Here is a 15,106-nt window from a genome sequence, read left to right as displayed (position 1 = left end):
AGGGCTTAGGATTGCCCAACCAAGGTAAGACCAGCAGCAATGGATCATACTCTCAAACTGTGTTTGGATTGCCAGAATTGGGAATCGGAATCCGCGTCCTTATTCTGATTCTTTAAGAATTAGAATGAGAAGGCCATTTCACCTCCGTTACGACTGAGTGTGCCGCTGAGAATCATCCGGTGCACTTTTTTTTTGTGAATAGCTGAGATTAGTCTAACTCAAAAACATGTTTGTTTTTTTAATGAATGGGCAAAATAGCAATGGAAAGTATATGGGGTCGTAAATTCTACCCCTTATTCTGTTCATCTACATATTTGAATAAACGCCAGAAGTAGGACGCTGATTCTAATGTATCTTCAGTGACTTACGAGATTGATCACCTCTTAACATGCATGGGTGCTCTAAGAGATTACATGTCACCATCATAGCGTATGTTAGAAAAACCCAATTTAAATTTACTAAAATGAGAGAGCTCCCAAGACACACCTTTGTGGACCAACCGTTTTAGTTCTCGAAAGGACAGCCGTGAGAGGGATCACTCGTTCTCCTCTCCTCTATAAGGATAAGTCCTCGTCATCTGTCCACGTGGCACTGAGATGGATCACTCATTCTCAAACAGACGATGATAATCATCCACGGGTTAATCTTGTGACATGTGTCGATGTCCAGTGCATTAGATCCATTTGGAATATTCCTAGGATCGGTGTGGATAAAAGGATTCTCGTGGGCTATTTGTTTTTCCATTTTCTTCTCATTCTCATCAAGAAAAATTCTTCTCACGAAATGTCTGCTTTCGTAGGAAAATATGCAGGTATATATACGTACTCTTCTTCTTCCTTTCTCTTCATATCCAAACACACAGCTTTGTGACTGCTAGTTTTTCTTTGTTGCTTTTTTTTAAAAAAAATTTCATGCAACGTTTTTAATTAGCGGCCAGAATTCGCCGTAGAGATTTTTGCTGCGTACGTATAGTTTTTGGATCAAACTGCATATATGTCGACACGGGAAGCTTGCTTTGTATCAGATAGCAGGCCTCTAGCTCAAATGGTCTGTCGCATGTCATTTCTGCAATGGTCCTTGGCAAATCCCAACTCAGCTTGTCTGTTTAATAATTGCACAAAATCAGATAGTCTTTTCATCTTTAATTGAGAGCCTTTTGGGAAATGTAATAACTTTCGACAGCTGTTTAAAAATAAAAGACAAGATAAGTTAGTGCAATTATCAAAACACAGCAGTGCCAATATTATTAGCATTTGTTTAGTATAATATGTGAATTGCTAGTGATTAGCTCCATTTACCGATGCGAGGACATTCTTGTTTGGGAAGAATGATATGGTAATTAATATGCTATGAGTTGCACCAACTATAAGAAGTAGATCCGCGCCTCTATGTGACGATAGCATGATCTGAGCCGTACATCTAGGAGGACATGCCATGGTGTGAAGTTGTTCCAGCTGAAGCAATCCAGACCATCCTCCAATCGAAGGACTTGAATGTGGACCATTTCTCAATCTGTCTTAATCAAACTGTTAGGATTGTCTAATCACGAGATTTTCAGGCTATAACATCAACAGGGTCTGGATTATATTCTTATGATTCATACTTTTAATATGGCTTCTCTTAGTAACATTCTTCTTCTACTTCAATTTTCATCTCTCATTTTTGTAAAATTGCAAAAGAAAAAAAATCCTTATGGTTTAGAGTATTAATTGGCTATTTTAGGACATCTTCACAGATTTTACGCGCACGTGTGAAGTCGAGTATTTTTCAGAAAGAATTGTGGGCCCACTTCATAGGATGATGCAAACAGTTTCATTTGATCTGCCACCACATACATACGTTGTAAGCAGTACGCCATAATCATCTTCGTAGGGATGATCTAACCATCCGATCTATAGATGTTTCTATAATGTGGAGTTCTCTACAGATCGGAGGGTTAGGAACATCCGATGGAGACAATTTACGAGATACAACATACAACATATTTACGTTGTGACCCATTAAATGAACGGTTTGGATCATCCTATGAAGTGGACTCGTTGTACTTTTTAAAAAATACTAGATTTCACGCCCCACACACACATCTCATATGTCAAATATTGAGAAATTATATGATGAATGGGCGTACAAACACGAGGTAGTAGGATGGAAGTACCACCCTTGATATTTGATCCAACAGCAGCTTCCGCGATTTTGCATATCTGCATTTCTCTCGTCTTGTTTGTCGTTTTCTTCTTTTATAGGAAAAGGCAAACAAAAGGAATTGGAATAACATTTCCCTTTCAGTCTCTAGAACTAAAACACCCTCACCCTCTCATGGAAAAATAGTTGAATGCCCCCCATTTGATCTTTTATGACAGACGAGCTGATCAAGAATGCCAATTACATTGCAACTCCTGGTAAGGGAATTCTGGCCGCTGATGAGAGCACCGGCACTATTGGCAAGCGCCTTGCTAGCATCAATGTGGAGAACATTGAGTCCAACCGCCAAGCTCTACGCGAGCTCCTCTTCACCTCTCCCAACGCCCTCCAATACATCTCTGGAGTAATCCTCTTCGAAGAGACCCTCTACCAGAAAACCTCTGACCACAAGCCCTTCGTAGAGGTCCTCCAAGAAAATGGAGTCATCCCCGGCATCAAGGTCGACAAGGGTAATGTGAAACAACCAATAATTCCAAAAGCTCAAGATGTTAGAGTTCTTGTTAGTTAATCATTTATACTAACAATCCCCCTCACGTGCGGCCTCTCTCTTTCTGGTTGGCTATACATGTGGATAGTTATTAAAGGGTTGTTGGGTTTTGAGCCCAAGAACTGCTGTGAGGCAATAGGTTGTGGATAGTTATTAAAGGGTTGTTGGGTTTTGAGCCCAAGAACTGCTGTGAGGCAATAGGTCCGGTACTATGTGAAACAACCAATTACTCCAAAAGCTTAGGCTTTTAGAGTTGGGTTCTTTTTTAAACCATTTTTACTTCACCAGGTACGGTTGACCTTGCGGGAACAAACGGAGAAACGACCACCCAAGGCCTGGATTCCCTCGGGGCCCGTTGCCAACAGTACTACAAAGCCGGTGCCCGCTTTGCCAAATGGCGGGCCGTCCTTAAAATCGGACCCACCGAGCCATCAGAGCTCTCAATCCAGCAAAATGCACAGGGCCTGGCCCGCTACGCTATCATCTGCCAGGAAAATGGGCTTGTACCTATCGTAGAGCCCGAAGTATTGACTGATGGGAATCATGACATCAAGAAATGTGCTGCTGTTACTGAAACTGTATTGGCCGCTGTGTATAAGGCACTAAATGATCAACATGTTCTTCTCGAGGGAACGCTGCTTAAGCCTAACATGGTCACACCGGGCTCTGATAGCCCAAAGGTGAAGTGGGCTTTGATACTGTAATTGGATCCGGGTCGGGCCGATTAGAGCCCAGCTCCTTGTTTGCCTAGCTACCTGATCCATCTCACAATTTACTATATTTTATAGGTTGTGGACAATTGAGGTCTAGTATTTTAGGATGATCCAAACCGTTCTTTTGGTGGGCCAACACTTAAATAGGCAGTACGTGGTAAATCATCCCCATAAGATGATCCTAGCCCGCCAACTTGTGGAGGGCTCTTATAAAGATGATTTTTTTGGTACAACATATTTAAGTTGTAGCCCAACAAATGAACGGTTTGAATCATCCTACATGTATATAAAGTGGGCGCTATGTCGCTACTTTTTGAAAAATACTCGACTTCAAGTGCACATCGCAGATAAATTTGTAGGTGTAAGCCAATATAGTTCAGTATTTTCTGAAAAGTACAGTGCAGCTTACGCAACAGGATGATCCAAACCGTCCATTTGATTGGCCACAATGTAAATATATAGGTTGTGCCCCAAAAATCATTTCCAGGATGATCCCGTCTATAGAGTTTTCTATATATAATATGGAGTTCCTCTATAGAGCGGAGGGCTAGGGCCATCCTATGAAAATGATTTTTCGGATACAACCTATTTATATTGTGGCCCATCAATTGGATGGATCAATGGATCATCCTGTGGTGTTAGCCGTCCAGTACTTTGGAAAAATAGTCTTACACCATATAAAAACTCAAATCTGTATATGTGCTTTCCTTCTTATGTGACTTGCATTTCCCATTTCTCACAGGTAACACCTGAGGTGATCGCAGAGTACACGGTGACAGCATTGCGTCGGACGGTCCCACCGGCAGTGCCGGGCATCGTATTCCTTTCCGGCGGGCAGAGCGAGGAAGATGCGACATTGAATCTCAATGCCATGAATAAGTTGCAGGTGTTGAAGCCATGGACTTTGTCCTTCTCCTTTGGGCGCGCCCTCCAGCAGAGTACCCTCAAGCTGTGGGCCGGGAAGAAAGAGAACGTTGCCACAGCTCAGGAGGGTTTCCTTGCAAGGTGCAAGGCGAACTCGGAGGCAACGCTCGGAAAGTATTCCGGTGGGATTTCAGTCGGATTGGCAACGGAGAGTTTGTATGTGAAGGGGTACAAGTACTAAATATTACAAGTGATGGGCATATAATGCACGTGAAATGTGCCTTGTAGGCTGTTTTTTTCTCCTCTTTATTTCCCTTGCTGCTACTTACCTTTGATGTATTAATTGCTCATGTTTTATATTACAAATGGCCTTGACTTTGCTCACGTTACACACGGCAGATATGCAATTCAGCTGATCCGTACCATAAAATTGTGGGTCCCAGTTTGAACTGAGACATGGCTCTAAAATTACACCATTGGATAGGCTTAAATACCGGATCAATTAACTTATCGAGGAGATGACAGATTTGAAAAATCACACTTATCCGATGATCCTAGCTATCTGATCGGTAGCTTTGCTAATGAGCAGCTAAAGTCCTGATTGTTTTGGATTTTGAGAATTGGTTTTGACTGCAAAACTGATTACTGGAATCAAATTTGGAGTCCTGTTTGTTTTAGATTTTGACAACCGGATGAGTCCAAAACTGATTATTGGCCTCAAAGTTTAACGTAAATTTAAGAACAATAATCAGTTTTGACTCACAATTGGTTCTCAAAATCCAAAAAAACAAATAGGGCATTGTAGTCAAAATTAATTGTCAAAATCTAAAACGAACAGGGCGTAGGAAAATACGGGCCCACATAACCATAACTACCCATATTGTTACTACATTCAAAATGCTTCAAAAAAAGCGTCTCGAATTTTCTGACTAAATCAAGAGGATTTAGATGAAAAATACGTTGGAAAATACTCTCTCCCTCTCTCTAAACCAGGTGCCCGACAAAACCCAAGAGACGAAAGGGTAATCTGCAAATTGAAGAGATGCCCAACCTTTCTTTTTTGGGAAAAATACACTTAGACCCCCTGTGGTTTCTGACACATTCAACTTAACCCCTAATGATTAAAAAGTTACAAGTAGACCTCCTTTTGGTTTCAATTTGTGTAAGGTAGGCTCCCTCAGTTGACGGTTCATCCACCTATTGAAGGGTAAGGATGATCTGATGGAGCTGATTTTTTAGTCATACCCTATCTATGTCAGGACCCATCAAATGAACGCTTTGGATCATCCAAACAATGTGGGTCCACTGTGTTTTTGGTAGTGTTTGGATTCGGTTATGGGCCCACATTGTTTTTGGTAGTGTTTGAAATCGCGTATGGGCCCACAATGAGGGGGTCTAACTTACACAAATTGAAACCACATGGGGTCTACTTGTAACATTTTAAACATTAGGGGTTAAGTTGAATGTGTCAGAAACCACAGGGGGTCTAAGTGTATTTTTCTCCATCTTTTTTTCTTGTTTTTTAACTGGTGAGATTTTATTAATCAAGCATGCCTTGAACGAGACAGTCCAAGATGCAAGAGAACAAGCTAAAAACAACAAAGAACAGAAACGACTAGGAAGGAAGTCGAAAAATCTCTAACTCCTGCCTACTAACTCTGGAATGGCCTAGGTGGTCTGCCTCTCCGTTTGCTGATCTCCTTGAAGCAACCAACATTTCTTCTATGCAGATTTGGGTGTACAAAATGATAGGATAATGGTGATGGGGCTGGGTTTTGCTGAAGTGAGAAATTGATTTCTTCTTCTATGCAGATGTAGTTTTGTAGAAATTGTAGCTAGGCGATGCGATTCTATAGATGAAATAGATGGATTCTGTAGAATAGTAGGCGATGTGGTTTCTCCTTTCTGTGTCGCCCCTAAAATGCTCTTAAAAAATCAACTTTTCCACCTATTTGAAAATCTGGGAAGTAATGGGATTATGAAAAGAGAACAAGTTGCTTTCTCTTTTTCACAAAAATCACGTAACAGGGAAGATGACAATGACGAAGATTTTTCTTCCCTTTTCATGTCATCATTCCAGCTATTTCCAATCTTTGCTTTTCTGTTGAAGTATTAAAGTATAAACATACCAACTTCTCCAAAAGCTTAAGCTTTTTTTTTTTTTTTTTTTAGCCAAGCACCATTAATACTATCTCATAGATGGAAAAAGTGATGATAAAACACTAGTTGTACTAGTTCAAGCAAGCTCGAAATCGTATGTAGCAGAACAAACTAAATGACCAAAACCATGTCTTCCCAATGAAAAAAAAAGAAAAAAGAAAAAAGAAAAAAACTTATGCATCATAAACAAACTCAAAGACTCATCGTCTCTATTCGGAAACTAATACATACTGATTCCAGTAGAAGATCTATATAAGGCCAGCCAAAACAGAAAAGAACACTCTTAATCTCCCTTCCTCCTGAATGAACCTTCGGTGAGCCGTGCACGCCCTCCAGTTGGCTGGCACAAGACAGTTTGGCAGTTCCCACGGACCACGACAGTCTGAGAGTGGCTAAAAACAGTAGTTATGTTGAAGCATCCTTGACACTTTTTAACATCCATGAAAAAGGAGCTTGGAGTCTGCACGAGACGCTTGAGCTTGTGCCTCCTCTTCTCAAGTTCTGCAGGAGGGTTGAGCAGATCGATATCTTTTGGAAGAACCATTTTGCCAAGAAAGAGATCGGGAAACCCTAGAAATTTATTCAGATGAGGGAGCTTTACAAAAGCAAAATGTGAGAGGTTATCCCTAAGAGCTTTGATACCATGTGAAACAACCAGTTACTCCAAAAGCTTAAGCTGTTGGAGAAAGGCGTTTTTAATCTTTATGCTTTAAGACTCCCCCTCACGTGTGGCCCCTCTTTCTTAGGTTGGCCTACACGTGGAACATATGGCCCCTCTTGCGGGTTTGGCTGCATGTGGAATTTTGCTATCCGAGAAGTTTGAACCTAGGCATCTGCTTTGACACCATGTAAAACAACCAGTTACTCAAAAAGCTTAAGCTGTTGGAGAAAGGTGTTTTTAATCTTTTATACCTTATCACTTTCCTTGTCGGGCACACCAATTTTTCTATTTCCCATTTCTCTCTCCACATCCAAACAGACCCTATGGGGTTCTTACATGATTGGTGGGTAAAAGTCCGTAACGGAAAAAATTTGAGCAGGCAAATAAAGCATAGTTGGGCCAATTTTCCTAATAAACCATTTATCTATTATAACTTCCTGTGAATGAGTCATGTTTCAACATTAAGTTTGATAGAAGGATTCTAATCCACCAAATTTGTGGCTGTTAGATGGACAGTGACAAAAAGAAGGAGAACAATATGTACTTAAGATAACAAATTAGAACATAGTAGAGGCTTAGAATTATCCAATGAGAGTGAATTTTGATACATATCTATATTAAGGTGTAATGAATAAATGGTTTGGATCATTGGAAAAGTGGACCCACTTGCACTGTTCATTTTATGTTGTGACGACGGATTGTGATTTGTGAACCCAAACCTATTATTGGACTCAAAATTAATATTAATTCTGAGTCCAATAATCAATTTGGAGCTAACAATCGGTTGTCACCATCTAAGGCCTTGTTCGTTTTACATTGTGATAGCCAATGTTGAAGGCCCCAACCTATTATTGGCGCAAAATTAAACATAATTTTGAGCCAATAGTTGGTTGGGCCCTCAGCATCGGTTGTCACAATCCCGAAACGAACAGGGCCTAAAACGATCAAGGCGTAAATTGGAGTATGGTAATCAATTTCGGACCTAAATCCGTTCTCAAAATCCAAAGGCCCTGTTCTTTTTAAATTGTGAAAACCAATTGTGGGCCAAACTGATTATTGGACTCAAAATTATGTAATGAAAACATGATGGATATTTCCCTACTCAATTCGAAGATCCAGGATTTGAAATGATGTCGGTTTCATTCATTCCTCCTAAAGATTTAATTTCAACACTTCCTTCGAATATAAGACGATTCCATCGGATTTTGTGGCTAAGTCTGGATCACAATCTAAAATAATATCAGACTTTATAATATGGATTCAAATAGACATGATTGAGTTCCAACTTCTGGCCCATTAAGGTTCGGATCCTTTGGATCCATCGGACCGTCTGGGTCCAAGGCCACTACAAGGCTTCTTGTAGCTGGTACAAAAACAACCAGATGTTCCTTCTCATCCTCCATAAAGTTCCTTTTTTCTACAAATCAGTCGATCAGTAAACCCACCCATGTCAATTTCCTCATCTTTCCGTCTATTTTCCCCCAAATTCCCCCAATCTCTCCACTCCTCAAAACCCATCTCCAAAACCCCATTCCCCTCATTCAACCCTTCAAAAAACCCCTCTTTCTCCTCCATATCTCTCCAAAAACAACCCCAACCCCCTTCATTCTCATCTCCCTCTCCTCCGTCATCAATCTCTCTTCAACCCATTGAAAATCTCCCACCAAAACTCCAAAACATCATCAAACTCTTCCAAACCGTCCAAAACCCTCGTTCCAAATACGAACAACTCTTATACTACGGCCAAAACCTCCCTCCTCTCGAAACCCAATTCAAAACAAGCGAAAACAAGGTCGAGGGTTGTGTCTCGCAGGTATGGGTTAGGGCTTTCCTCGATTCCGATTCCAACGTCAGGTTTGAGGCGGATTCCGATTCTGTCCTTACCAAGGGCCTCGCAGCTCTCCTAGTCGAGGGTCTCTCCGGCTATCCGGCGCCGGAGATTGTCCGCGTATCACCGGATTTTGTCCAATTGCTTGGACTCCGGCAGAGCCTTACCCCGTCGAGGAATAATGGGTTCCTCAATATGTTGAAATTGATGCAGAGAAAGGCTCTTTTGCTGCATTTGGAAGCCGAGGGTATTGATGGTTTAGAAAATATTAGGGTTTCTGGGGTTGAAGGTTCTAATTCGGACGCAATTCCAAATGGGTTTTTGGAAATTGGCAATGGTATTGACAATCTGAATTTGAATTTGAATTTGAAAACTAGGGTTTCTGGGGTTGAAGGGTCTAATTCGGATGCAATTCCAAATGGGTTTTCGGGAATCGGTGATGGTATTGAGAATTTGAATTTGGATGTGAAAGGCAGTGGTGAAATTAAGTTTGGTTTGGATACAAATTCTGGTGGCGAATTTAAGTTGAATTATGGTGGGGATTTGGTGAGTAGAGGGCAGAGGATTAAGGAGGCATTGGAGAAGGAGCTTTGTCCAGTTGAATTGGAAGTGGAAGATATATCACATCTCCATGCGGGGCACGCGGGTGTTAAGGGGAATAACAGTGGAGAGACACATTTTAATGTGAGAGTTGTGTCTAAGGATTTTGAAGGGAAGAGTCTAGTGAAGCGGCATCGTCTTGTTTACGATCTGTTACAAGAGGAATTGCAGAGTGGATTGCATGCTCTTTCAATCGTGGCAAAGACTCCATCAGAAGCTGATGCGAGATGATGGATAGAAGGAGGTTTCTTCTTCTTTTCTGTTTTTTTGATGTTTCTGATTTTATAAATGTTGAATTTTTAGGTTATCCAAAGAGTACTGTATAGTGTTAGATATGATAGAAAACCATGGAGATTGATATCTTCTTGTGATGCTCAAATGTATTATTTACGGATTAGTAAAAAAAAATTAATGAGAAGGTATTACTGTCTATTTGTCTTACCAACATACAGAATTCTTTACTTATTTTTGTTCAATTTTGATGCTGGGTTACTGATTTTTTTGTAACAACCTGAGAATCAAATCATTTTAGACACATATGATGTTTGGATGGGTCGCATTGATAGCCTTATAATCATTGAATGCAACACATAAATGCAGGAATAAACAAGTGAATATGCATCAGAAATTGTTGTTATTGATAACCTTGTATCCTGTACCTGTATGCAAACACTCAAGTAGCGTTAAGACAGCTCTATAATGGATAATTTCCAATGAATGGAGAATTCAACATCTTCAATACATGTTTCATAGATGTACTGAGCGAAGCTATTTTATGACCTAAATCATCTACAAATAATGAGATTCAGAAGTAGGATGGCACCCAAAGTAGAAGATTTGTGTAACACCAATGTGGTTGGAGACAATGATGTTAGTACCCTCCACATTGATAATACTTCTGATTATACAAATAATGAACCTCCTGTTCAGAACCAATTCATGTTTCGAGCATCGTGTGATGTGGTTTCCTCTATCTAACTGAAAGTCTATGCTTTTGTTATCTAGTTTGATTTCCGAGGAACATCTCTATTGGACAGCCAAGGAATCATCTGACCATCTATTTCTCCGTTGCAAGCGCCCTAGGAGAATGTGGTGTGTTATCCTTCTCAATATGTTCAATATTCAAGGGACACTGACACCGACGTTCAAGAAGCTGTTGGTGGGATGGTGGTGCCACCATCTTGTGGAGAAGGGCATATTCTTTGACTGCTAGCCCCTTTTGTGGTTGTTTGGATTCATTGAAGAGGAATAAGCAAACGTTTGACAATAAGGTGTCTTCATGGACAAGGGTGATTGGGGAAATGAAGGGGTTTCTTTTCTCTTGGGCGGTGGCTAGGAAGCACGAGTACTCTCCAGGGCCTCCCGTACCCGTACCCCGACACGTATGGGGTGCGGGTACATTCGGGTACGTCCCGGGTACGCACCCCCATAATTAAAAAAATAAAAAATATTTTTCTTGTACTAGGTGCGTTGGGGGTGCACACCCATGCGTACCCGACACGTCCTGCTTCTCTAATCTGGTTTGTAAACCCTTCCTGCTTGGTCTCTCTCCTTTCCTGTACTTAGCATTTACATGTAAACCAGTGTGTTGTCCATTTACTTAAGATTTACATGTAAATAACGGAATACCCCCAATTTGGATTTATTAAAAATAGTCTCAAGACTTAAATCTAAAAGGAAAAAAAAAGTCAACTCTCCTGTTCTAGTACAAAATTCGCAGAAAAATGGTCGGGTCAAAATTTTAACTTTCTTAACTTCCAAACGGTGGGGTATTTTTCAAATTTTAAAAATTCATAAAATCTATCATATCCAAACATTATTAAATCCTAAAAGTCTGGTATAAAAAATCTCATAATTTGGCCTCTAAAAATTATTCATCTTGTCAGGCACTGGTCAACACACTGGCGACAAATTTTTTCCAAATGAATGATGTATTGATGCCTCATGTTATGAAATATGGAACTTAATCACTTATGAAATGAAGAGTAATATTAGAATTTTTCATTTTGGTGATGTTATTGTTATTTGATTGCTCTCCAATTATTTTTTTTTAATTTTTATAAATATATAATAAAACATTAAAATATACTATTATATTCGGCGTACCCGAACGTACCCGCACCCGTTTTTTTTGGAAAATCACGTACCCGTGTCGTGTCGTACCCACACCCCGTACCTGTACCCGTGCTTCATAGGGCGGTGGTGAGGAAAGAATTCTATGGATACTCTATCCAGGATCTGTACCAAAAATGGAAGGAATTGACTTTGATGAGGGTGGGAAAAGGAGAAGGCTTAGAAAAGGAAAGAGAGATCAACTTTGATGGCATTGCTGCAGGGAATCGAGGTCCGACGGGAGTAGGGGCATTTTTAGGAATTATATGAGTGACATTCTCTTGCTTTTTTTTCCTGGGTCTATGTGTATATAAGACATCAATGAGGCGGTGACTCATGCTCTCCTCATCAGTCTTCATCTTTTTCCTGAATGGTCTCAAGGTAATCTGTTTGTGGAAGAGTGACTCTTCAAACATTGTCGCTTGGGCGAAAAAATTCTCTGTGGAACCATTTACTGTTGCTGGAATAATTAATGTGATCTCTTATCATTTTTCTTCTTTCTCCCCTGCATGCTCCAAAACGTGAACAATGTCGCTGATTGTCTTGCCGAGCGTGGAGCTTCTAGGGAGTCATTGTATGATGGGCATGCAGGATCTGTTTGAACTGGTCAGTAGTTGAGGTCTAAAAACCAAGATGTCAAAGGGTCTCTAGATCTCTCTGCGAGCTAGGCATAATGGTTGCTTGGGACAGGGCCCAGTTGGTGGCGGAGGAAGAGATGCTTGGATCTTTTTCTGTGTCTTTGGTATGCGGGGTGATATCAAACGGGTCTTGCCTCATGTTTACAAGGGCGTCTGGGCCGCTTGATGTGGCTGAAAGGAGGGCACTATGGCATGAGTTGGGTGGTATGAGGGGCAGATGACAGCAACTGTGGTGTGTGGGGATGACTTTAATTGTACCAGATTCATATATGAGGGTGTTGCTCCAGGATCACGCTAGCGTGGCAGCCTTTCCTGAGTTCGTAACTAGGAATGCCTTTGTGGACTTGCCATTGTGTGGGGGAGGAGGAATGCGTCAAGGACTGAGTAAGGCTGATTACAACCATGCAATCCTTCAAGTCGTCTGTTTCTGGAAACAGAGATCTCGAACATTGCTTTTTTCTTAGGTGGAGGGAAACTAGCCATTATGCAGGCAATACCTTGGATCTAGAGGGAAAATTATGGAAAAATATTCCACCGAAAAAAAAAATTAAAAGTACCGTTCAAAATAATAATAATAATAAATCAAAAGTCCAGTAGCTTTGCAGTTTCCCTCAAAAATAAGGAAAATTTTCGATATTGGAAGAACAATTCAATGAAAAATAAACTCGACTCAACTAAGCCTTTGTCCCAAACTAATTGGGGTCGGCTAATGAATCATTTAGAAAATTTTCATGAAGAAGGTGAAAGGATCTACCCGGCTCAAATTGACCAAGTCTAATCCTGAAAAATGAGTTTGGAAAATTATTTTTCCATGAAAAATAATTCCAAAAAATTCTTCCCTACATCCAAACAGCCCCATTTGAGTGTGGAGAGGTGATCAGTTCTGGTTCTAATAAAAGCCCATCTATCAGACATTCAGATCACTCGATTGGTTTCTGTTTTGCGGCATGGCCACACTGTGATAGGACCCACCAGATGGATGGTCCAGATCTAACCATCGATCAGATCACTTCTTATAAAAGAACACAGAAAAAACAAAGAGAATCATAAGTTCATAACAGATCAGATCACTTATAAAAAGTACACAGAAAAAAAAAGAGAATCAGAAGTTCATAACAGATGATCATATGCTATTTATTCATTTTTCAGGTTATAAAGACCTCTGATCAGTACAACCAAAATAATCTCCTGTCTTGACTGTACATTACATATCCGGTTCAACCTTACATAGCAAAAAACACTCCAATTTTCAGATCATGAATACAAAAGAAGAAGAAGAAGAAACGAACTCTCAGTTTTCACCTTTTTGTTCTGCAACTTCTGGCAACTAGAACTCCGCTCGGCGGACTGGTCAGATCCATTTGGCAACGCCCATACAACCAGTATGAAAAATGGCCGAGACCCAAAATAGCTCTGATTCTAAAAGTGCCTCTAATATTATACCAGACTCTATTGCTCTGCACCTGCTTTTGAAGTTCTAAGGCAAGGTTTAGAGGCAAATAGACTAGGCTCGAAACCATGTGAACTGCCTCTAATCTTACCTCTCCCTTTCTAAGAGTGAAAGGCTGAAGTGCCTGAGTTGCAATAAGCCTGTTATGGAAGTATAATTCTATAACTAGATACTCGTATCTGATGTCGATTTTACGGTTAGGATTGGAGAAATTGGCAAGGATTGTGAGATCGCCGTTAAAGTACTCAGGTGAATCGATATAGATGCTATTGAGGCTGGCGCTGGTGGTTTCGAATGATGGGTATTTTGGTTTGATGACAAGGAAGACTATAAGAGTGGAAATCCCAGCGAGAATTAGAATTATGCTGAAGATGAAACATACGATTGCGCCACACCATATAAAGCCATTGGTGCGATGAGGCGGTCGGAGTAACACGGCTTTGCTTGTTTTTCCGGTGAGAGATCTGGGCGCCTTTCTTGTTTTTCCGCCGAGCAATCTGGATTCCGGAGTTTCTTGATTCATAGTTTTCCTAGTGTGATTTGGTGGGGGTGGGAGAAGGTAAAGTGTATTGGGCTTAGTTTCCTTTTGGGGTTGGGGGGTGATGGAAAGCATATTAGGAGAAGTGTTGTGAAGAAAAGCCTTTGGATGCAAGTAATGAGGAAGGGAGATGAGAGATGAGTTGGTTTTTAAGTTGAAAGGGTTAAAGGTACTAAAGGAAAAAGAAGCTTTAGATTGAGTGAATGGGGCACTTTGTTTTGAGATTGACAAAAGGAGGTGAGGATTTGAATAAAGTGGGAGTGATGGGAAGCAATTTGGGGTTCAAGTGCTTTGCTTTTGACATGCATTAGTGTTAAGAAATGCTAAAAGAAGTGCTGTTTTTATTGTAAGTAGCAATGGGGGCTGTCTCTAGAGGATTGGTTTCAAAGGGGCTTGCAAGCTATCTATGACTATGCATATGATATCTCTTTTTATTTGCTGTAAGATCCAATATGCATAAGTAGATTCTGTGCCGTTGGATTCTATTTGTCAATGATATTTTGAGATTTGTGTCATGATTCCGGGTGCACCGAAGTTTGTTCAGCATGCTCTTTTCGTACTAAGATTAGGCAGGTAGTGGATTGGTCAATGTCACTTTGGTTTCAGTGTTGGTAAAGTTGTCACGTGTTAAAAGCCTAATGGGCAAAGTAACCAAATGGGCTTTTCAGGCCCATTATGTTTCTAATAGATTTTGGCCTCAGCTTTCAATTCCAGCACAAGGTCCGGATGAAGTTGTGTATGTGTACCTATGTATCCTTAAAACAAAAATAGAGATTTTACATGGTTTGTGTGCGTGAATTCCAATAATTTTTGAGAAAGTATAGTGTCCCCACTTCACAGGATGATCCAAACT

General features: G+C 40.5%; 3 protein-coding genes and 1 pseudogene across 3 annotated transcripts; 2 read left to right on the top strand and 2 right to left on the bottom strand.

Moving 5' to 3' along the window:
* Nucleotides 1-650: 650 nt before the first annotated feature.
* LOC143879189 (fructose-bisphosphate aldolase, cytoplasmic isozyme 1) lies at nt 651-4,655 on the top strand. The gene is made up of 4 exons (XM_077381415.1): nt 651-811; nt 2,361-2,651; nt 2,978-3,369; nt 4,145-4,655. The coding sequence occupies exons 1-4, from the start codon at nt 784-786 to the stop codon at nt 4,505-4,507; spliced, it is 1,074 nt and encodes a 357-aa protein (XP_077237530.1). The 5' UTR covers nt 651-783; the 3' UTR covers nt 4,508-4,655.
* A 2,041-nt stretch (nt 4,656-6,696) lies between these two features.
* Nucleotides 6,697-6,971, bottom strand: LOC143878192 (small ribosomal subunit protein eS27y pseudogene; annotated as a pseudogene).
* Nucleotides 6,972-8,450: 1,479 nt separating this feature from the next.
* CPSUFE (chloroplast sulfur E) lies at nt 8,451-9,945 on the top strand. Its single transcript, XM_077380493.1, has one exon. It carries the CDS (start codon nt 8,535-8,537, stop codon nt 9,744-9,746), a length of 1,212 nt encoding a protein of 403 aa, XP_077236608.1. The 5' UTR covers nt 8,451-8,534; the 3' UTR covers nt 9,747-9,945.
* Nucleotides 9,946-13,374: 3,429 nt separating this feature from the next.
* On the bottom strand, nt 13,375-14,438 carry LOC143878189 (Late embryogenesis abundant (LEA) hydroxyproline-rich glycoprotein family). The gene has a single exon (XM_077380492.1). The coding sequence runs from the start codon at nt 14,326-14,328 to the stop codon at nt 13,564-13,566; it is 765 nt and encodes a 254-aa protein (XP_077236607.1). The 5' UTR covers nt 14,329-14,438; the 3' UTR covers nt 13,375-13,563.
* Between the last annotated feature and the right edge of the window lie 668 nt (nt 14,439-15,106).

The sequence above is a fragment of the Tasmannia lanceolata genome, unplaced genomic scaffold (assembly GCF_043159265.1).
Source record: "Tasmannia lanceolata isolate RefF3 unplaced genomic scaffold, GAP_Taslan_0.1 ptg000006l, whole genome shotgun sequence".
Lineage (NCBI taxonomy): Eukaryota > Viridiplantae > Streptophyta > Magnoliopsida > Canellales > Winteraceae > Tasmannia > Tasmannia lanceolata.
Note: the sequence above shows the minus strand (reverse complement) of the source record. Positions and strands in the feature narration are given on the sequence as shown.